Source organism: Ursus americanus, chromosome 18, assembly GCF_024610735.1.
Source record: "Ursus americanus isolate L20-20 chromosome 18, mUrsAme1.1.p, whole genome shotgun sequence".
NCBI lineage: Eukaryota > Metazoa > Chordata > Mammalia > Carnivora > Ursidae > Ursus > Ursus americanus.
The window spans coordinates 34,588,488-34,611,852 of NC_142144.1; the positions used below are offsets into that span (position 1 = coordinate 34,588,488).

General features: G+C 53.4%; 1 protein-coding gene across 2 annotated transcripts; it reads right to left on the reverse strand.

Annotated features, from left to right (window-relative positions):
- Nucleotides 1–247: 247 nt before the first annotated feature.
- GLIPR2 (GLI pathogenesis related 2) lies at nt 248–21,487 on the reverse strand. 2 transcript variants are annotated; one of them, XM_045780623.2, is made up of 5 exons: nt 21,348–21,487; nt 11,697–11,805; nt 11,251–11,354; nt 9,334–9,411; nt 248–1,783 (listed from the first exon to the last, which is right to left on the reverse strand). In XM_045780623.2, exons 1-5 carry the CDS (start codon nt 21,358–21,360, stop codon nt 1,623–1,625), a joined length of 465 nt encoding a protein of 154 aa, XP_045636579.1. In that variant the 5' UTR covers nt 21,361–21,487; the 3' UTR covers nt 248–1,622. The 2 variants fall into 2 exon arrangements, with proteins under 2 accessions (XP_045636579.1, XP_045636580.1); XM_045780624.2 differs by lacking the exons at nt 9,334–9,411; nt 11,251–11,354.
- Nucleotides 21,488–23,365: the final 1,878 nt, after the last annotated feature.

Genomic DNA, 23,365 nt, shown 5'->3' on the forward strand with positions numbered 1-23,365 from the left:
TTTCTTAGCTCAAATTCCTGGTCCATGGCCAGCCCGGGGATTGGCCGCCCTTGGATCACATGTCCACTTTAGTCTAATCAGCCATGTAAGGGTAGGTCACATGGCTCAAAACATAGCTGCCAAAGGGGCGCAGGGTACAGGGGAGAGGTTGGAAGTACGCAGAAGCTTGAGTTACCTAAGACAGGAACTAAGAGCTGTGATTACCTTAGTCACCAATTAAGAATCGAGCATGAATGAATGGAAGATATTACACAAAAGAAAAAGACTTTATTGTCGTCTTAGTCAATATCCCTGGTGAAATGAAGGGCACAGCATGAGGCTGTGTTCACAGTGCAGTGCAGACCTTCGGGAGGCATGTTTCCTGACTGGCCCGCTCGGACTGTCTCTAAGGCGGCAGCCTCCTCACTCCCACCCCTGCTGTCTGAGCACTTGGAGAGGCCGCGCTTTCAGGACACCAGCTCGGCATCTGGGTCGGTTCTGCCCACAGGGACCACGCGAAATCGTTATTCAGGGGAACTTTGTATAGTTTGAGGCAAAACACAGAACCAAACTGGCGACTCCCAGCCCCCACATGGGAGATGTCCCTGGAACATTCGGGGCTGTCACACATTCCTGGAGGGAGCAGCAGCACAGCTGCAACTGCAGCTGCCAGGAACAGGCCTGGGCCCCGCCCTGCGTGCGAGGGGAGGGCAGAGGCTGGAGGGCTTCCTCTGGGGGCCCTGGTGAGCTCACGCTCACCCCCACGCTCACTGACTTCATCTGTTGGACGCTTGGCCGAGGGCCCAGGCAGTGTGAGGGGCTTTCTCCCAGAACAGGCCCTGGGCCACCTAGTGGAGGTCGGGGCGGGGGGCGGTTACTTTCAGGCCTGACCCGAGGCTCCAGAAACCAGGAGGCACAAATTGAGCTCTGAGATGCCAGAGGATTTTAAGAAAAAAGGTGGGAGGGGAGCGAGGGCGGTGGTAGTAGTGGTACTTTGCTATTTAAAGGTGGAACTTGCAAGGAAGTGAAACTTTTCTCTCCATTTGTTCTTTGGCATTCCCATCAGAGAATTCCAGGAGGCAAGCAGATGACATCATGTCTTACAACTGAGAAATCTCAATCACTCTATGAAATGCAGTTCCTGCCTGTCTCATGTTTGCAACGGAAGCTGCTTTATATTTACGTGTTTAAAGCTGTTTTTATGTTACATGTAGATGAGAGTTTAATAGTCTTAAATATCTATTAAAAGTAGATGACAATGCATGAAGATCACATAAAATGAACTTCACCTCGAAGCATCACGAACATTTGGAATAGAAAAAGACCAGGGATGGATAGTATAAGAAATGTACAAAAGAAGTTTGCTTAAAAAAAAAAAAGTTTTAAAATTGATCCCCCCTCCCCCAAGTCCAAATAATTGTGGTCTAGGTAACCATCAGGGTAAAGGCTTCATAGGCTCATTCCTTTTGGTAAGAATAAGTTCGTACAGAACTGTATATCCAAGTGTGTGTGCAAGACACACTCACATGCACCACACACACAAGCACATACACCCACAGGGACACACACACAGCTGAGTTTTGGTTGTTCTAGGCACTTGGTATCCATGTTAAGTCTGCCACGTTCCCACTACATTGACTGAATTACTTCTTTGGAGGCAGGACATTTTCTTCAAAGAAGCCCTGGTTGACGACATTCCCTGCTGGGAAGTATCGGGCCACCACGAAGGAAGACCCGTCACTTGCAGATGCCTTCCCCACTCCCATCTTCTTCGTGTTCTTCCATACCATGGCTGTGAAGTGTCCTGGAGGGGCACAGGCAGGGGGAGGGGAAACAGATTAGTCAGCAGACTCCGGAGAAGGATGTTTCAAAGCCTTCTCGAACCCCTGCACCATCTTGTCAGGCTCGGGAAGCCTAAGCTTCACACACACACCAGAGGCAGGAGACAGAGCACTCTGCCTGCCTGAGTTTCTGAGGCGTCAGGTCGTCTCCATCAGCCACACAGACCCTCCTCACCTCACCGTCTCCCGATGCCCAAAGGCTTCACGGTTTCCCGGAGATCACAACAAAGCCGAGTGACCCCAATAGTTAGGATGCCACCCTTCTGGCACCTGCCTCCCCCCCTTCTCCTGCCCCCGACTGTATTCTTCAATGTTTCTCCATGCTTCCCCCAAAGATCACTTTTTGTCTCTCTCTTACTTGACATCTCAGGAACACTGAATACAGTCGATTCCTCCCCTTTTCGAAGGACCCCCTCTTTGGGTTTCCATGATGCCGCCCTCTCTTGGCATCCCCATCTGACTGCCTCTTCCTCCTCTTCCGTGTCACTGGTAAATGTTGGAGGGGCCTGCCGTGCCCAAGGCTCGGTCCTGGGCTGGCTTTTCTTTGCTTGCTGCACTCTTTAGGCAATTTCATCTTTCCCTGGCTCCCGAATTTATTTCCCTAGCCCAGATCTCTCCTCTGTGCTCCAGATACAACTACTTACTTGACATTTCCACTTGGATGGCTCACGGGCATCTTAAATGTAACTATCAAAACCTCACTTTGGATTTTGGTTCCCCCCGAGGTTCCTCTTTTTCCGACCTTTCGTTTCCATTAATGTTCCCTCTGGGCACACAATCCTAGGGATTGGTCTGTATTCCTCCTTCTCCCTCATTTCCCCCTGGACAGCCCATCATTCAATCCTGGAGACTCTCACTCCAAAATAGATCTTAAGTCTATCCACTCCCTAAACTTGGGTTCCAACCACAAACTTTCTCACTCGGACCACTGTGATCGCCCTCGACTGGTCCCAGCCTCCACCTTTGCCTCCTCCAACCCACTTTCTCTAAAGGAGCCAGAGTCATCATTTTTAGACCTAAGTCACATCTGTTGACTTCCCCACTTAAAAATCCTTCAATTGCTTCCAGTTGCACCTAGAATGAAAGGGAATGCTTTGGCCCAATAGCCTCCTTTCCATTCCTTGAACATGTCAGGTTATTTCCCACCATGGAACCCTTGCACACATTGGCCACTGTGTGGAACGCTCTCCTGATGACCAACATCTTCTTATTCCTGAGGCCTCAGCCTGAATATCACTTGTGCAGAGAAGCCTTTCACAATCACGTATTTCCTGAACGCTTCCCTCCCAAGATCATCTTATCATACCCTGTTCTTCCCCTCATAGCATTCTTACCATTTGCAATGTTATATGTGTTCGATTTCTTGTTCATTTGCTTGGCTCCTTCACTAGGCTATGAGACTCACAGGTGCGGGAACCAAACTGTTTTATTCACCAAAGTATACTCAGGACCCTGGCACAGCCTGGCACGTGAAAAGTGTAAAATAAACCTCTGTTGCGTGAATGAGGGAATGAATGAAAAGGTATATGGCAGGGGGCGCCTGGGTGGCTCAGTCCTTAAGCGTCTGCCTTCGGCTCAGGGCATGATCCTGGCGTTATGGGATCGAGCCCCACATCAGGCTCTTCCACTGGGAGCCTGCTTCTTCCTCTCCCCCTCCCCCTGCTTGTGTTCCCTCTCTCTCTGGCTGTCTCTCTGTTAAATAAATAAATAAAATCTTAAAAAAAAAAAAAAAAAGAAAAGGTATATGGCAGAACCACCTTGGACTTGGGTTCTGCCCTCACTGCAAGTGCAGGCCTTCCACATTTTGCGCTCTTTGAGACCTTGACAAGTTAGAGCCTCCTTCAATTCCCTCTGCTCTGAGCCAAACAGCCCAGCTCCTTCTCAAGCTACCGCCTGACCCTCCAGACACTTCTGTGGCTTGCTAAACTTCTCAGCATCAGTGTCCCGCTGCTGAGGCTGCCTGCCCCTCACTCGCTGTTTCTTTCAAACCTTTAATACAGCTTAGCTTCCAACTCCCCTTCCACTTAGGGGTCAAAGAGTTGTTGTAATGTACTCTTTGCTCAATGACCATAAATTCTTCCGTCTCCAAGGAGTAGAGGGAAGAAGCTTGTCCTTCCCGCCTTTACTGTTAAGGACTTAGAGATCCTCTGACAGGTCAATACTGATGTCCATAGCACAGAATGGCACTCATTTGCTCAAACAACACTGAAGAGATTACGTTTCCTCCTTCATGGTAGGGACCGCACCTGTCTTATTTTACTTTATTTTTTAAAGATTTTATTTATTTACTTGAGAGAAAGTGTGAGCAAGAGAGAGAGCACAGAGGGAGAGGGAGAAGCAGACGCCCCACTGAGCAGACAGCCTGACTGCAGGATTCCATATCAGGACCCTGAGATCAGGACCGGAGCTGAAGGCAGACGCTTAACCAACTGAACCCCCCAGGAACCCCCCCACTCCTGTCTTATTGATCACAGTACCCCCAGTGTTTAGCACTGAGCTTGGCACATAGGAAATGCTCAACAAGCATGTGATGAAGAGTGGAAGAGACAGAGGGAAGGAGGAAAATTGAATCAGAGTGGCTAAGCATCCCATAGGGTACGAAAGAAAGAGGGTAACCATTTTACACCCATTTGGGTGGATTTTTTTTTTTTAAGAAGAAAATAACAAGTGTTGGTGAGGGTGTGCAGAAATTGGAACACTTGTGCACTGCTGGTGGGAATGTGAAACGGCACAGCCACCGTGGAAGACAGTATGGTGGTTCCTTAAAAAATGAAATATAGAATTACCATCTGATCCAGTAATTCCACTTTCAGGTACAAACCCAAAAGAATTGAAAGCAGGGACTCAGATATTTGTACGTCAATATTTAGCAGCATTATTTACAAAAGCAAAAAGGGGGGGAAAACCCAAATGTCCACCAATGGATGAATGGATAAACAAAATGTCATATGTACATATACAACAAAATATTATTCAGCCTTAAAAAGGAATGAAATTCTGATACATTCTACCTTGAGGATGAACCTTGAGGACATTATGCTAAGTGAAATAAACCAGACACAAAAGGACAAATATTATATGATCCACTTACATTAGATACCTAGAATCACCACGCTCATACAGACAGCAGTAGAATGGTGGTCACCAGAGCTTAGAGGTGGGGAGGCAGAGAGGGAGGGATGGGAGTTATTGATTAATGGGTTCAATCTGAGATGACTGAAAAGTTCTGGAGATGGATAGGGCAATGGTTGTACAACAGTGTGAATATACTTATCTCATTGAACTGTGTTCTTAAAAATGGCTAATTTTTTTTAAAAGATTTTATTTATTTATTCACAAGAGACAGAGCCCGACGCAGGGAGCAGGGAGCCCGAAGCAGGACTTGCCCCTAAAAATGGTTAATTTTATGGTGTGTATGTTTTACCACAAAATGAGAGGAAGGAAGGAAGGAAGGAAGGAAGGAAGGAAGGAAGGAAGGAAGGAAGGAAAGAAGAAAGTGGGTGCCTGGGTGGCTCAGTCGGTTAAGCGTCTGCCTTCGGCTCAGGTCATGATCCCAGGGTCCTGGGATCAAGTCCCACATCGGGCTCCCTGCTCCTCAGGGAGCCTACTTTTCCCTCTGCCTCTGCCTCTCTCTGCCTCTCGTGAATAAATAAAATCGCAAAAGAAAGAAAGAGACAGACAGACAGATGGGCTGGTATCCACACTCTTGCAACCTTTCGGTTGATATCCTCCATTGTGTCTCACATATGGCAAGGACTGAATAAACATTCATTGATTAAATTGTGTATTTTGGGAAGCCTGGGGGGCTCAGTTGGTTAAGTGTCTGCCTTCAGCTCAGGTCATGACCCAAGGGTCCTGTGACTGAGTCCTGCATGGGGCTCCCTGCTTAGCGGGGAGTCTGCTTCTCCCTCTCCCTCTGCCCTCCCCCCTGCTTGTACTCTCTCTCTCTCTCTCACAAATAAATAAATAAAATCTTTTAAAAAAAATTGTGTATTTTGCCCTACAGATAAACTCCATTTTTATAATTTTAAACTTAGGTAAAACTTTATTTTGTTGTCTCTATCCATAAAAGATTTGAGGTTACCAAATCCTTTATGAGAATAACAAACCATAAACACTAATCAGTAGAGCTGCTGTGATAAAATCAAAGTGAGAACCAAAGGAAAACCAACCCCAGGTACAATCACGCGTCTTTTTCACTTATCCTTACACTTGTATTAACCACTGCCCACTGAATTCCGATTTTCACCTCAAAATACAAGAGAAACCCTTCTTGCCTGTTCCCCCCTGGTCCTCCTACCTCTTGAGTCACAGCTCCGGGCTTCCCAGCAGCTTTGCAAGGTGTCACCCCTTCCACAGGCTGTCTTTTCATTAAGGCTCAAGCCCTTTTCCACACGAGCCTTTTCTCTCAAGAGAACCGGACACTTTGGCTATTGACCACCCCCTCTTTCTGTTGCCCAGACAAGGAAGAACAGCCGTTTATCCACTGGTTGCCAAGAAAACAATCACAAGACACAAGGTGCCCACCAGCAGCACACACGCCTGGGGAAGCCTTTCCCAAACTGATGAGACTACGTGATTTTCCCTCTGGCCCGGGAGGTTTCTGTCCAGAGACACTAAGTACGGGTCTTCAGAGCCGAGTTAAAGGACACGACTTCCTCAGCAACCATCAGATACACAGCGGCAACCGAATCACTAACTGACACAAACCCAGACACAAAACCTTTTCTTTTTTTTCCTAAAGGGATCACATCCTCTTTCCTGCAACCAACCCACACTTCCTTGAATATACACTTGAAAAACACATTAAATAAGTTACAGTATATTCTTGCCAGAGAATAATGATAACATGCAACAGTAAGAAAGAATTATTATTATTAACATGGCACAATCTCCAACAATCTACTGGGTGAAGAAAGCAAGTGCAAAACAGATCACATACCAGGGTATAAAAAAGGGCAAAAGAGAATATATTTACTTAATGCTGGTATAAGATCAGAGCAACTCTAGGATGATACACAAGAAATGGGTATCACTGGTTGAAGGGAAAGTGCTAGACACCAGGAATGGAAGGAAGACTTTTTTTTTTTTTTTAAGATTTTATTTATTTATTCGACAGAGATAGAGACAGCCAGCGAGAGAGGGAACACAAGCAGGGGGAGTGGGAGAGGAAGAAGCAGGCTCCCAGCGGAGGAGCCTGATGTGGGGCTCGATCCCATAATGCCGGGATCACGCCCTGAGCCGAAGGCAGACGCTTAACCGCTGTGCCACCCAGGCGCCCCAGAAGGAAGACTTTTTACCTTATACAGTTTGCAGATTCCACGTCATGAAAAAGTATTATATACTCAGAATAAATAAACAAACCAACCTACTCATTAAAATAGGATGAAACAAAGGTATTGCAAGAAAGTTTCTCTCTATTAAGCACGGAGCACACAACTGTGGCCTTCATCGCAAGATGCTGACTCAGGGTGGGTGGGGACAGATTACAGGATATTTCGAAGGCTCTTTCCCTACAGCACGGACTCAGGTCAGGGCATCCCTACACAGAGGTGCAGCAAGCAGCAGCTGTGGGGGAGGCTGGGGCGTGGGGAAAGGGCCTGAGGATCTTTAAGGGTCTTGCGAGCTCTGATTCTACCACCACCCAAAGCTGTGCTCCTGTGTTAGGATCAGGCTCTATCTGTCCCCAGGCATTGCCCACTGGCACCTGGGAAAGCCTAGGGGCTAGCTGCTCTGGGGTTTTCCTCTTTAGGGGTGGGCGATGTGGGGCAATGGGTTGGACAGGTGGTCAGCGATCATGAAAAGTCCCACTCCCAGCTCTGACACTTGTGAGATTCCCACCTTGGAGCAGGAGCCATGGAAAAAGCATCGGATTAAGGATAGGAGATCTAAAAGAAGTCTGTTCCTTTTTCTGGGCCTCAGTTTCCTCCTCTGCAAAATGGGTAGAATAAAGCCCCACCCACAACTGGTGTTGTGAGGCTGACGTGGCCGGGAATGCGGAGGCACTTTATAACTGACTCTGAGGCACTTTATAACTGACTCTGAGCAATGCTAGTAACTTGCTCTGACACATGTCCAATGGCTCAGGAGCCTTGCTGTGGGAAAAGCACATTCAGAGGCTATGAAATAAAATGTCTTCTGGACACTGAACTTTATGAAAAGAAGACAGGTTCTGTGTCTTCACAGAACCTTAACCTCTGGGACGAGGTTGTTCCTGTTCCCTCCCTCACTTCTTGAATTTAACTGCCACAGAACCATCAATTTACACTTGGGGCGCTGCGAGCAGCTTCCTGACCCCCGGCCTGGAGAGCTCAGAGGAGAAACGCCTCGGCAGATGCTGCCACCTCTGCCCCACAGTCCTGCCCACGCTGTTGCAAGAACCCCTGCCCAAAAGGGTGAGCAGCAAACCACAGGAAACAGTGACTGGCTCTGAGAACGCGTCACTTCCTGCTTCAGAAGAATCTTCCAGAAGGTGAGAAGCCATAGTGGCCCCACCCATGGGTGGGATGGGGTAGGGTAGAGGGATGGGGGTGGGCAGGGAATCCTCTTTTCAGTTTCCCTGGCACCTTCTGGTCAGAGAAACTCTCAGTCCCTTCTAACCCAGCCTGGGCCCCAAGTAGATCTGAGTCGGTTCTGACGAAAGACAGGCAGGCACCACGTAAGGGAAGTCTGCTGAGGGGCAGGAGGGAGCCCAGAACTCAGAGCAGCTGCCCCGGGCTTCAGTCACCTAAATGTTTACTGCTCACCCTGGAGGCCTCACAGAAAAGCTGGATGCTCCCATGGCCGCCATGGCCTGCGGCTCTTCCCTGCATCCACGCCAGCTCTCAGAATGTCCCCTAGAGGCTACCGCCTTGCCCCCTCTCCCTCCGGTGCAGGCAAGGACAGAGGATCAACCCAAGTTCACACAACTATTAGTGCTGGAGCTGAGAGCAGGTCTAGGCTGTCTGCACTCCAAGCTCATCTGAACCACAAACTGGAGAGAAAAGGTGAAAGGGGGGGATGCCTGGGAGGCGGGAGGTGTGGGGAGCACATAGGAAGGATGCAGGTTATGAGGGGGGAGGCAGTTAAGACTAGGAGAGAATGAGCAGTGTGGCCCTTTTCCTGAAGAGAGGGCTTTAGAATATTCTGGATGCTGGGAGCAGGCTGGACTGGAGGGGAGCAAAACTGGCAGTCAGACCCTAGTTATAGCACCACTTCCGGGAGGAGGCACTCAGGAACTTCTGACTTCCACAGCCTCCTTATGACGTACTCTAGTCATCTGGAGAACTTGGAGCTGGTGGGGCAAGAATCCGTGGCTCGGGTGTTTTCAGACAGAGGGGGGTGCATGTGTGTTGGGAGAAGTGACGGGGAAAGAGAGTCTTGCCCTTTGGGCTAAGTTAAACCAGAGAAATACGGAAGAGGTAAAATAGGAGGGAGACGATTGATTTTCAGAGGGTTAGTACCCTTCCAAAATCAGACACCCAAACTGCAACCCTGCCCAGGCCCAGGCCACTGGGGTGACCCCCTCACTCACCAGTCCCGGAGGTGAAGCCGGGCTGCTGGAAGTTGTAGTTCTTGATTTCACTGTACCATCGGTCAGCCACCTCCTTTCCTGTATGGAAAAGACACTGTTTCAAACTCAGCAGCAAAATCAACCCACTGGCTACTCCTTCCATCTTCTCCCACTAACCCCCCCCCACCCCCCCCCCCCCACCCCCAGTTAGAGGTCTTATAAAGCACCAATGAGCTGAAACAGGGACTCCTGCCCATGAGCGTATCTAGGCTGAAGAGAGGGCCTTGTTGGGGATTGGGAAGAGCCTTGGCCTAGGGCTGGGAGACCTGCCCTGCCACTAACTTACTGTGTAATAGGCCTCTGTACAAGGGTTGAATGCAATGTCCTCCAAGGACTTCTAATGAGTATTTGGGACACTCATCCCACCCCAAGTGTGTCTCCTGAAATACCCACTGGAGGAAAGGCAACTGGGCTGGTGGGTCAGGGTCTCTACTGCAGGTAGAAGGGTCCTCATTCTAAGCATCTACTGGCCCACCCAGTGCAGGTAGGAGAAAACCCACAGTATTTCCCTGGGAACCTTTGCTGTCAAGGCCACAGCAGCGAGGAGGCTCCATCCCACACAGGAAGTCTCACTCTTAGCTCTGATATGCTCAGGGATCACATGGGGTGCCAAAATGCAGATTCTGACATCACAGGTCAAAGCTGCAGCCTCAGAGTCTGCATTGCTAACAAGTGCCCAGATGCTGCTGCTTCCCCACCAGCCACACTTTGAGTAGCAAGGCCTCAGAAAACAGGCTACACACCGGCCTCCCCCCGGGAGCACTGAAACGTGGCTGACGCCTGGGGCCTGCCACAGACTGTGTCAGTGTCTCTGGAGAAGAGACCCAGGCACTGGTCTTTTTTGAAAGCACCGCAAAAGATGCCAATGTGTAGCCAGGGTGGGGATAAAGACAGCCTGCGGAGACAGAGATGGGGAAACTGGGCCCACCGAGGGTAGTGAGGGTAGCGACTTGCTCAGGGCTCCGTAAGGGGCCAGTGCTGGGACCAATCACCTCCATTGCCTGCTCCTTCCTATCCCTTCAGGGAGCCTTGTCCCCAGGCCCATCAAGGCCCACGGCCTGGGCCTGTGCCTGGAAAGGAGGCTGCAGGCTGCAGGCTCCCGCCTTGGTCAGGAGCATGCGCACACCTCTGCTGGAGGTCCGCGGCTCTGGGGAAACCAAGAGGACTGCAGGCCTCCCCAACTCCCAGGAATGTCAGGCCCAGGAGGGAGGGAGCAGTCATCCTCCGCTGGGGTCTGGAGAAGGCTTCAGAGGGCAAAGAAGCTCTCTCCAGCATTTTTCCTAAAAAGCCACGACAGAGCTGTCTGAGCCAGGAAGCTCAAGAATGTTTGGTCAGTGTGGTGGAGTCACCATTCCAGGCTGTGACCTTGGATGGAGGGATTGTCTTTCTCTCTCCCTTTTTTTTTTCTAACATGGAAAAAGCTCAATTGCATTTTTCTGATGATAAAAGTGAATACACCAACACTTTAAAAAAGAAAGCAAAATGCGAAGAAAGTAAAACTGTGGCTGGGGATACTTGAGAGCCCACAGGGTCAGACTGAAACTCTGGAGGGAAAGGGCACAGAAATGATTTGTCTCCCCCACCCCCCATTCCTCAGCGGGGAGCTCTTCCGAAGGGGAGGGCCGGGCAGTCTGACTCATCTCGTGGCCCTGGCACCCAGCGCAGGCCTGGCCCGGAGCCAGCCATCTGGGACACCGTGGAACTGCAGGCAGCCCCTGGGAGCACACACGCAGAGCCCCGGGGCCCTCTGCCTTCCCGGGCCGGGGCAGCAAGGCCATGGAGGAGGGTGCTGGGGCCTGCATACTGAAGTCCCGGCCCAGCTCAGAAGGGAGGGCGGTGGGGGGGCACGGGGGGGGGGCAGCCAAGAAAGCGACCTACCTGTCTGATCGTAGGAGGCCCATGCCAGGTTCTCTCCGCACTGGCCACGACTGGACTCCGGGCTGTGCTTGAGCATCCGCGTGCTGGCCAGGGCCTCTGAGTACCTGCCACAGTCCGGGCGTCTCCTCAGAGCGGCCGCCCAGGGAAGCCCCAGACGGGGAGCCCCGAACTGCCGCGGCTGACCCCCGTCCCTGCCCCTGGCCGGCTGTGGACCTCGGGAGCGTCACACCAGCCTCTCTTCTGAGCCCCACAACAGCCCCATTTTACAGAGGAGCAAACCGAGGCTCGGGGAAACGGGCCTGCCTAGGTAAGTGGCTCAAGGGTTACTCGGGCCTGGCTGGATCTGCCCCCCAAAGCCGGGTCCTTCCCGCTACCCCACTGGCCCTCCACGGCCGCGGCAAGAGCGCCAGGAAGGGCCAGAGTCCCCCGGGGCGCTGCGGACTCACTGCTGAGCCTCCCGGTTGAGCTTCTTGCAGAGCTTCAGCGGGGGGACGCCGTGCTGCTGCCGGTACTCGTTGTGGGCCTTCAGGACCTCGTTATTGAACTGCTTGGAAGCTGCCAAAATGTCAAAACGGAGGCCGTGTCAGCGCAGAGAGAAGACCCGGCACAGAAGCGGGATGGCCGGCTCCAGAGGGACGCCCGGCTCAACCCAGGCCACGCGGACGGGCTGCCGCTCCCCTTCGGCACCGCGGCCGACCGAGCCACCACCGTGACGCCTGCCCCACACCGCCGATGTCGCCCTCGGCGTCCTGCACATCTGCGCCGCGTGCATCCCGTGGGGCCACCTGGACGCTGCGAGGGCTCCGGGGCTTTATCCGGGGCAACGCGAAGGGGCTGAACGGGCACGAGGCGCGGAGGTGAGGAGATGGGTGTTTCTGAGAGTGTCTGCTGGCCGCTGAGGGGAGGCCGGGCTGCAGGTGCACAGAAGGTGTGGGGGCTGGGGTGGGCCAGGGAGCAACGGAACCGCCGGGAGAAAATGTGCGGAGACTGGGTATCTCAGACCGGACTTTCGGGGTGTGCGCGGGCTGGGGAGGGCTGGAGGTGGGGACCCAGGGGAAATAAGACTGGCTGTGGTGGGGGTGCCTGCGCTGTGCTGGGGAAACCAAAAAGACCGGGGCAGATAAAGAAGGGGACCAGGAGACGACAGCACTGGGAAAGTGGAGTGAGGGGACAGGGTGGAAAAGAATGTGGTGGTGGGGAGCAGGGTGGGGTCAGCTGGGCCCAGGGACGCAGTGAGGGAAGATGTGGAGCCTGTGCCCAATGGGGTCATGACCTCCGAAAGGACAAGCTCAAGGAGGCTGGAGTTAGGGAGAGAATAAGTCGGCGGAGGCAAGGTCACCAGTGGACGGAAGTCACCCCAGTTTGGGTCTGGAATGGAACCCCCTCCATCCCACACCCTCCATCCGTCTTCCCACCACTCTTCTGTCCATCTCTTGGTTCGTCATCCGTTCAGCAGCAGCCAGCCACCCATCACCCATCCATCGGTTCATCTGCCCTCTGAGCGCCTCCTCCAGTCCGGCTCCTGGATTGTGCGAGAGCTCCAGAGACACATCCACCTTGTCCTGCCCTCAGGGAGCTCACACCAGAAGGGAGACAGCCTTGTAAACAGACACTGGCAGAGTGAAAGGGCCAAGGTGTGGGTGAGCATAGGTCAAGAGGAACCTGGAGAAAAGAAACCTACCATGCGGCTGGGGGATCAGGGAGGTGGCCCCTGATTTGAGGCCCCAAAGTTGCCCAGACAGGAGCCAGTGAGGCTGACTGGGAAGGCACTGAGCGCCAGACGCAGGAATCTGGGAGTGAGTCGGGTGGCTTATGAGTAAGAGCCACGGGGGCCCTTACACTGAGCGAGTCTCATCTGGCAGGGGCCTGTCCCTGAGGCTTGGCTGTGGGCAGTAAGGGTGCAAAGTGGAGGGTGAACAAGAGCCACTCACCTCCACCCCAGGTCATTCACCAGCTGCCTTTCCTCTCCTCTGCTCTTTTCACCCCAGAGGCTGACATGACCCAACAGGGAGTCTTCTTCCCCTCCCTTGGCCAGATTCCCCAGGTCTCCTGGGGGATGTGAATCAAATCCCACAGGGTCTCTGAGGAGATGCAGGGGAAGGAAGACCGGGGGCGGGGCTTGCCCTCAGGGAGCTCGGGGCTACATGCGGCCCAAGAGAGGTGAGGCGGCTGCAGGCCATACCCTGTGGCCGGTGGCAGCTGAGCCGGCCCAAGGGGGTTCCAATCACCTGAAGAGTTAGGCCTCTGGGGCCCAGCGGGGCAGTTCGGTGAGGTCTGGTCACAGCAATGCGGGCAGGGGGAGGCAGGGCTGACCAGGATTTGGGAGGCTGTGGCTGGGGTGGGGGGGTGGGGGGGAGGACACCGTGAAGGAAGGGGTGATGGTAGCTGCTTGCTACCGTCTTGTCACCAAGACAGAGGTGGAGCTGCAACCCGAACCCCTCAGGTCTTTGTGGTCAAGACAAGGGCCAAACCCTTGTTGGTGTGAAAGATAAAGATTTCAGGTTTATGGGAGGGAGGAGGAAAAGGGAAGGTAGTGTTTAATGGGCAGAGTGGCAGATTTTCAGGATGGGAAAGTTCTGAAGATCTGTCGTACAACGACGTGAATGTCCGTAACACCACTGAACTATATACTCTGAAACGGTTATGATGGTAAATTTTATGTCCTGTGTTTTTTACCACAGTAATAGAAAAGATTTGGGGTTGAGTATGTTAATATGGTATTTGGAATAACAGAGTCACCGAGGTTCTTGAAGAATACCTCAGGTGGAAGCCATAGCGACCGGCGGGAACCAGAGGGGTTCTAGCTGATGAAACGCAAAGGAGTCAGCAAGGTGGCTCGGCTGCCAGAAGCCCACCGGCTCCCCAGCAAGGCACTGCTTGTTCTGCGGGAGCCAGTGTCCAGCTGGATTGCCTCACTCGGCCTGGCCCTGGCCTTGTCTGAAGTGTGTCCACAGGTGGGGACCAGGTAGAGAAGGCGCTGGAAATGGGTCTTATAAGGAATGATGGCAAGTACTGGGTCTGTTCATCCTGGAGAGCAGACTTTGGAAGACACAGAGGAGACCTCTGATGAAGTCTGGGGCTCCAAAGGGCAAAGTCAGGGCCAACGGGTGGAAAGGACAGGAGAATAGATTTTAGCCCAGCCTAAGAAAGATCTTTCAAAGCTTTCCAATAACTCAAAGAGTGACCTCACAAGGTAATGAGCTCTCCAGCACCAGGGGAATACAAGCAAGTGACTCTTCTTAAAAGGATTCGGACCCTGGAGGCCAGTCGGATGACCTTCAAGTCCCTTCAATCCTGAGAGCCCAGAAGGTCCCATCAGGCTGGGGTGAGAGGAGACAAGTGAATGGCTGACCTCAGACTTCCAAGGAGTTCAGAGCTTCTCTAAGGAGATGGAGTGATCACAAGTGTATGTGTCTGTGCAGGGGCAGGTGTGGGTGCACACGTCAAGGCAGCAGAGGGACCCCATCTGAGGGACAGGCTTGGCGAGGCCCACACTAATGTCCCTGCCAGCGCTCATGTCCCCAGCAGGCCACAGGGGGACATCACAGGAGGTGCATGGGACTGAGTGGCATGGGCAATGGGGACCACCAATGTCCCGGGGAAGGCTCCCTGGACGAGGCAGGGCGGAGGCAAAGGGGGCACAGAAAGAGCCAGGGCAGACCAGGGAGCTGGTGGATCTGGGGCTATGGGGAGGAGGGGGAGATACAGGGAGCAGGTGGGTAGCCAACGTGAAGCCAGTTTAAAGGCAGCTCTGAGTGCCGGGCTCAGGTCGCACTGGACGCAGTCGTGCCGTAGGTCCTGCAGTCTTTTTAGCAGAGAGGGACGTATAAGGCTGCTAAAAACTAGGTCACTGCACTCCCAGAATGTGGGAAGTAAAAAGAAACAAAAGTGAAAGTTCCCGTGCCCAGTCTAAGCTTGGTGCCCAGAAGCCAAGGCTGGTCACTGTTGCCAGCGGGGCCAGTGTCCTGGGCCAGGGTTTCCAGAAAGGAGTCAGGAAGACTTTTTGGTAGGGGAGCCTTCTCTCCCCACCCCCCAGCCACACTTCTGAGGCCAGTCCCTGCCGGGGTGGCTCCTTAGAGCAGGGCCTCAGCCTCCAGGAGGCAGGATATCACTTGTGAACACACCCAGCAAAAGGCACACCTTATTCTGTAGAAAAACCCTAGAACACAGATAAACATTAAGATTAAAAGTCGAAGAAACCCACCCCTCCCCACATCAGGCAGGGAGGGCCCTCACAGACACCCCACACCCCACAATGGGGGGGGTAGGAATGATGTCCTTACTTTGTAGGAGGGTAAACCGAGGCTCAGAAAACTCCTACAGGCTCGGGGTGCCAGCGCAGAATGAAGGAGGTCCTTTCTCCTGCTGACCAACCATTTCTAGGTGCCAGGCCTCTGCGTGATCTTATTTGCTTATTGCCACCTTTTGTGGGAGCCCCCACTACTGTACCTTTTTTTTTTCTGGTAAGGAAACTGAGGCTCCAGAAGGGAAGTAACCTGCCCAAGTTCCTACAAATGGTCCAGGGGTAGTAGACCCACGAAGAGGGAAACCCTGTCCTTAACCCCATTCCACCCCCGAGGGCCAGGAGACAGAGGAAAGCACACAGAAGAGACAGCGGGGTCACCAGATCCAGGAGGAGGAACAGGTCCAGTGAGGCTGGGCCTGCCAATCTCTGAGGAAGAGGAAGGAAGAGGAGAAGAGAACTTTCTCAAAAGCCTCCTCTGTGCCAAGCCGTTTATGGACAGACCTGTCTGAAGGGCCCCAGATGAAAATCAGGAGCTTCGGGGGCTGGGTGTGGGGCTTTAGGTCAGAGCGGCTGGAAGGGAGAAGGAGCTGCCTGGGCATGGCTCCCTGTGGCTGAGGGACGGAGTCAGGGCTGGGCTGTCTCCACTGGGGGAGGGGGCACTGAACCGGGACGGGGCTCTTGAGGGTCCTTTGGGGCCCAGGCTGCTTCTAACTGCGGGATAAAAACTCTGGTTGTGCCGCTCCTCCCTCGGGTTGTTGGCTGGGACAGCCTCCTCCCTCAGCGTTGGTCCTCTTCTGAGGCCTCTCGGGGCCCAGACTGACTCATTTCTCTGCCCTCTCCAAAATCCCCACCAAAGAGGCCCATCAGGGGTCAGGGCAGAAATTGTGGACAGGCTCCTTCCGTCCCCTTGGCAAGATGCTAGAAAGCGACCTGGTCCCATCTTTGGGGCAAAGCTGGTTTTGCCAGTTTATCGGGAGGAAAAATTGTAAGCTTAGTTAAAAAAAAAAAAAAAAAGAAAGAAAGGAAAGGAAAGGAAAAGAAAAGAAAAGAAAAAAAAAAAGAAAAAAGAAAAGAAAAGAAATAAAAGAATGAGTTCCAGACAGGTAGCCTGGATAGTTCCTGCTCTTTCTGCCTGGGTTCCAGGAAATTCAAGACCAGCTCTGCTTTTTACTAGCTGTGCGATCTTGGACAAGTTGCTTAATCACTCTGTGCCTCATTTCTCCCATACATAAAATGGGGAGAATAGTTTCTACCTCACAGGGTTGTTGTGAGAGCTAAATGACTTAACCTATGAAGATGCTTCAGAACAGTTCTGGAACACAGCAAACAGTTCCTAAATGTCAACTGTAATTATTATCATCATTATTGGGCAGAGACACTTTGGCCTCTGGCCTTGGGAGAAACTGCCCTGTCAAAGCCTAGATTTTAGGGGCGCCTGGGTGACTCAGTCAGTCGAGCCTCAGGTCCTGATCCCAGGATGGAGCTCCATGTTGGGGGGGGGGGTCCCTGCTCAGCGGGGAGCCTGCCTGTCCCTCTCCCTCTGCCCCTCCCCCAGGCCTGTGTGTGCTTGCTCATGCGCTCACTCTCTCTCTCCCTCCCTCCCTCAAATAAATAAAATCTTAAAACAAAACCTAGATTTTTTTTTTTTTTACAGATTTTTATTTATTTGACAGAGATAGAGACAGCCAGCGAGAGAGGGAACACAAGCAGGGGGAGTGGGAGAGGAAGAAGCAGGCTCCTAGCAGAGGAGCCTGATGTGGGGCTCAATCCCAGAACGCTGAGATCACGCCCTGAGCCGAAGGCAGACACTTAACGACTGCGCCACCCAGGCGCCCCTAAAACCTAGATTTTAAAGCGAGCAGAGACGCTGGTATTTAAACTGGTCTCAGACATTTGCAGGGTGAATGAGCACATGAACAAATGAATGGAGCCCTCACAGGAGCCCCCAGAAGGCAGTAGGGTGGGAGCCCTCTCATTACAGAGGAGGAAACTGTGGTTTTGGGCTGGACATGTGAATTGCCCAAGGTCAAACAATGAGTTCCACATTAGAGCCTGATCTAAGAATGTCCCTCCCTTCGCCTTCCCCCCTCCCTCAAATCTCACACACTTTCACTTCACAGACGTCTTCAGAGCTCTCCCTAACAGCAAAATGACGGACAACGAAGAATTGCCCAATGCTGACTGGGAACAAGGATGTCCCGGAGCACTGGCCCCAGGCTGGCCCTCTGCGGGCAGGCGATAGTCCTTGAAGGACTGCAGGAGCCCGGGAGAGCTCGATCTGGCCTGCAGAGTGGCCGTGCCTTCTCCGCCCTGCCTCCCCGCCTCTCTGGCGCGCTGGTTCCCCATCTGTGTGAAGGAAGGATGACATCTGTGGTTTTCAAAGTATCTTCAAAGCAGGAAACCCTTTTTTTTCAACTGTTCCCCCCTTTCTTTTCAATAAAATCAACATATGAAAAATGGAACTGCTGGAATGACCTGGTCCACAGTCTTCCCTAGCTGAGGTGTGATAGCCCCCGCTTGGTAGAAAATTCCTGGGCTAGTGGGTCCCTAAAAGGTCTTCTGCTCTCCTGTCCTCTGGTGCTGGGAGATGTGGGTGGAGGGACACTAAGATTCTTAGAGGTAACTACAGGCTGTGTAGAGGTCCCTACGGGGCTGGAATCCAGGGTGAGAAGCAGGTGGGGAGCAGGTGGCAAGGGGTCCATGCGGTAGAGGGAAAAGCACACAGTTGGGAAGGCAGAAACCCAGGTTCAAATCCAGGTTTGTCCACTTACTGGTCAAGATGTGACCTTAGGCAAGGTACTCAACCTCTATAAACCTATAAAATTGGTAATACCTGCCCTGTAGCGATGTTAACAAACGCTGGTAACACGTACACAACACCTAGCTCCAAGTCTGGCATGCGCCAGGAGCTTAGTAATTGGTAATCATTATTATTAGGAACCAGAGGATTCTACGTTGCCCACTGCCTTTCTTCTCTGCCTCCATCACACTTGCTGCAAACTGAAGCCCAGCAGGGAGACCAGGGCTAGGAGCAGGTCCTGGGAATCTCTAAGCACTGGGCCAAGTGTCTTCTGGAATTTAAGCTGCGTCAGTTGTGTGATACTTTTTCAGCAATGCCCACAATCCCAGGTAGCTCTGAAGTATATCTGAGGTTAAAAATTAAAAAGAGATTGGCCCCTAAGCAGTGATGAGGAAACTGAGGCCAGGCAGAGGCAGGGGCTGGCTCCTTACCCTGGTCTTTCTGGAACCACATAAAGCCCCTGTGCGGATAAGTATTAGTGAGTGCTATGGGCACTGCAGACACAGAGAACCTCAAGGCAGGGCCTGTGTTGAAGGCCCATGGGGCTTGGGTCACTTAGAAAAGTTACTTTCTCTTCGGAACCCTTAGGGGAGCCAGACACTGTCCTGGGGGCTCACAGTCTTTGGGAGAGCCAAACAAAATGCATGTGCCTATGAGGGAGATAGGCCTGGACCAGCATTCTGGAAGGTCCACGGGTATGTGTGGTGGGTGTGGGCATGGGGGTGATGCCTGCCTGAACCAGCTCTTCCCGGCCTCTGCCCTCCACCTCTGAGAGCGGCCTGACTGCACCTCTCTGGTCTTCACCAGCCTGCACCCGGACTCACCCTGCCGGCCCTTCCCTCATGTTCACAGTAAGTGGGTCACCAAGTCTGCTTCTGGCTACCATCTCAAATATCCATCTCCTCGCCCTCTGCAGTCCTTAGATGCTTCAGTCATCTCTCTCCCGAGTGACCGCAGTAGTCTCCCCGGACCCCTCCTCTGCTCTCCCCGTCTTAGCCACCCTCCACCCTGGCACAACTTGGGCTTTCAGATCAATGTCTTTCAATGGCACCAGAGGTCCCATGGGTAAAGTCCAAATCCCCAAGATCCTCCAGGAGGTTTGATGGTCCCCTCCGCAGAGGAGAGTTCTCCCTCTCCTGATCTCCCACCACTCTCCACCTGCACCTGCCTTGTGACTTGAATCACTTCCCACCTCTTACTGGAGTCTATCCACCCCCACTTCAATCAGCTTTATGATTCATTTCACGATCCAAATGAATACTGCTGAGGACAGAGTAACCCGTGCCCTCCGCAGCAGGGGGTATGCAGCCTGGCACACAGCTAATAGATGGTGGGATGGGGGAAGGAGAAAAGGAGGGAAGGCGGGAGGGAGGGAGGAAGGGATAGATGGATGAACAGATAGAAGAACGGGCACACAGCTGAATATCAGAAGTTCCAGAAGCCAGAAACACTGATACAAATGTGGCTTTGGAGAATTTGTGGGTTTTCTCCAAGGTACACAGAAAGGAGCTGATTTCTCAAAATGCTTTTTCACATCTGCCATGCTCTTGCCTCATCACCGCCCATCACCCGGTTCTTGAACTACATGACAACGCCTCATGTCATCTTTCCATACCGGAGAGCATATGGGCCACCCTCACTGTACAGATGGGGAAACTGAGGCACAGAGAAGGAAAGAGCCTTGTTCAAGATCACCCAGCAAGTGATTAGCAGAGCCAGGGCTGAAAGCCAGACCTGTCACAGCAGGTCAGGATGAACGCCAGGGAAGGCCACTTACCCCCAACACCAGTACCTCATGAGTCTGGATCTCGAGAAGAGATTTAAGGAGGCACCCAGCCTCACCCACCCGGGGAGGACAGCCCCAACTTCCCATGAGCAGGACTTCTGAACTCTGTGGGACAGCTGTTCACTGAGAGCCTCCTGTGCGGTAGAACTATGCTGGGGTAGACTGGCCCCTGGCACCCAGCAGGGAGGAGTCTGTGGGAAACAGGTCCATGGCTGGGGTAGTGTCCCAAGCTGACTGCTGGGAGGGCTGCAACAAAGAAGACGCAGAGTGGGGCCTGTCCCGGGCGGGGGGCGGGGGGGGGGTTCAGGGAGGGGCTCCCAGGCCCAGCTGAGCCTAGAAGGATGGAGAGGATCTGCAACCTCAGCAAAGTGGGAGAGGCAGAGAGGTGGTGGTGAGCGCTGGGAGAGGGAACCCAGGGGAAGGGACCAGCGTACCAGCCTCCTAACAGCTGCGTGCAGGGGGAGGTAAGGGGTGACGATTAACTCCCCGAGGGCCCCAAGCCCCACGGAAGAGTGCGAACACGTTTACCTCCAGACAATGGTATGAAAGGTGTTAGAAGGTGACAGGACAGATCTACACTTTAGAAAGTTCACCCGGACAGCCACAGTGGTGAGGATGGGCAGCGACCGGTCGGACATAAAGGGGAAGCGCGAGTGTGTACCCGGGTGGAGCCAGACTGAGCCTGGCACACAGCCTGGCACAGAGGGGGCGCTCAGGGGAGGAGGGACAACGACGAAAGAAAAGGATGCTCAGAGCTGTCCTCAGGAGGGTTGGTTGGGAAGAGCTGTTTTGCAGCAAGAGATGCTGTCATAGTTTGGAGGCTTTTTCCAATTCTAACTCTGCTCCAGAAACAAAGCAGAAGCCACGCCTTGGCCGGACGCTGAGCGCTAATCCCATCAGCGCCTGGAAACCCTCCCTGACGCAATCTCTGGCTCGCAGACAGGGGGACCCTCCCTCGGTCTCTCCTTCCCTCCCTCTCTCACGGTGGCCCGACGGCCACCCCGGCTTCCTGGCTGCCCCGGAAACTGCCGGCGCGGTGCCTCCGGGTGCTTTGCCCCGCACACCTCTCCATCCCGCACCCGGGGTCCCGCAGCGCAGCCGGCACCCGGGGTCCCGCAGCGCAGCCGGCGCCCTGATCCCGCGTGGCGGCGGCCACCCCAACTCCCCGGGGCACCAACCCGCCGCGGGGCAGGGTGAAGGCGGGGGTCCCGCGGCCGAGGCTCTCCAGCCCTCCCCGCACCCGCCCGGCCGGCCCGCGGGCTCACCTGACTTGCCCATGGCCCGCTCGGCGCGCTCCCCGGCTCCCGCCGCCGCTGCGCTGTGCTGCGCTCTCTACCCGACCCGGCGCAGCTGGACAGCGGGGGAGGAGGCCCGGCGGCCGCAGCCCCTCCCCCGGCGCGGCCCGGCCCCCGCCTTATAAGGCAGCGGCAGCTGCAGGCGAAGGCGCCTGGGGCCACCTCGCCGGCTGCCCGGAGGAGGCGCCACGCGCCCGCGCGCCTCCCCGTCCGGCTTGGGAGAACTCGCCTCGCGAAGGGACCCGCTCGACTGTCCAGGGCTCTCCAGGTGTGGACTGGGAGTTCGGGACCTCCCGGATCTCAGCCTCGAACTGCCCCTCTCGGGACGTGGAATGGGGGTGCAGAGGGAAGACGCTAAGGCGCTGCGAGGACCGTACTGCTTACTGTCGCGGCAGGATAGACAGTTCCAGTCCGCATCACTAGGGGTCAGGGTGTCTCCCCACTTCGGCCTGACCCCCACAAACACCTCAGCCAAATCCCCCACCCCTGAATCTGGCTCCAGACCTGTCTCTTCCACTCCCTAACTTCATCCCATGCTCCAAACTAGACTTCTCGTTATTCCCTAAACATGCTGCGAAACTTCTTCCCTCCTCGCCTTTGCTGGGCCTGTTTCCCCAGCCTGGGTGCTGGCTCATCTCCGCCCATTCGAGTCCTACCCATCCCTCAGGGCCTTTGGGTCCCTTTAACTTCCAGAGGCCCCCACCTTTCTTGACTTAGGGGGCAGTGGTCAGTACACACCTGGCACCGGGAAGACTTGGTCTCAGTCATGGCCCCACCCCTGTGTGAGAACAGCACTTGCAGGAAGACATGGCCTGGGTCACCTGCGTTACTCCCCAGAGTAACTCCTAAGTAAAGGAAGCTAATTTTAGGTAGGTCCTTTCAATAAATGGGCACTGAAGTGAACTGACTTGCTGATTAGACAGGGAGAATTTGCAATATCACAGGCTTCAAATGTCCAGTAGGACGATGGTACTCTCTACTTCCTCCCCCTATGTCAGACTTTCCAACTGTGGTAGAGTGTTAGAGTGGCCCACCCTAAATCAAAGGGATTTTTGGTGTTAGGTGAAGATCCAACCCATTGTGTTCAATGCCCTCTCCCATTTCGCCAACAAATCCCCATTGAAATGACCAAACACACCCTGTTCCATATCAACTCTAGAATCTCTAGAAGGTTGTCTCCGTTGTAAGGAAAATTTCAAGGCCCTGAGTGGAGACAGCTGAGCACAATGGAGCCACTCACCGCCTGCTGAGAGGGACCACTGAGTTTCACTCCCATTTCACCCCCATACAGAGATGAAGGTGGGCTTGGCGGGGGCGGGGAGGACAAAATCCAAACTTCAGTGGCATCTTTGGAGTCTGTGTGGGGTGGGACGCTGTGGGCTGTAGCGCTGGCCTTAGCAGCGGGCTTGTGGAAGGGACAGGGTGCTGAGTGGGTTAGGGCAGTGCCAAAATTGCCCCCTTTCAAGGGCTGTGGGCTGGTTGGAGGGGGAGCCACTGCCCAACTGATCCCAGCCGGTGCCCAGGAAGCAGAGATGAGAGAAATGGCAACAAAGGTCAGGCACAGGGAGTGTTTGACCCAAGTCATCACTTCTTTTTTGTTTTATGCCCTATTTAAGAACTCCTTACCTACTCAAAGATCATGAAATATTTCTATGTTTTCTTCTAGAAGTTCTATTTTTTTGAAGATTTTATTTATTTATTTATTTAGCGCAAACTGGAAGGGGGGCAGAGGGAGAGAGAGAATCTCACGCAGACTCCACCCTGAGCTGGAGCCGGAAGTGGGGTTCTATCTCACAACCCTATCATGACCTGGGCCGAAACCAAGAGTCAGATGTTGAACTGACTGTGCCACCCAGGTGCCCCTCTTCTAGAAGTTCTAAAGTTTTAGCTCTTACAGTTAGTTTTAGCTCTTACATTCATTCTGATTATGGTGTGTAGTATGAAGTCAGGATTATAACTCGCTCTCCCGTTATCTGGCATATGAATGC

Excerpts from the sequence above, each read along its gene's own strand:
- GLIPR2 (XM_045780623.2), bottom strand. Across the intron at positions 11,355-11,696 it reads CTCAACCGGGAGGCTCAGCA|GTACTCAGAGGCCCTGGCCA; the intron begins GTGAGTCCGCAG and ends GGACTGTGGCAG. Across the intron at positions 1,784-9,333 it reads CGGCTTCACCTCCGGGACTG|GACACTTCACAGCCATGGTA; the intron begins GTGAGTGAGGGG and ends GTGCCCCTCCAG.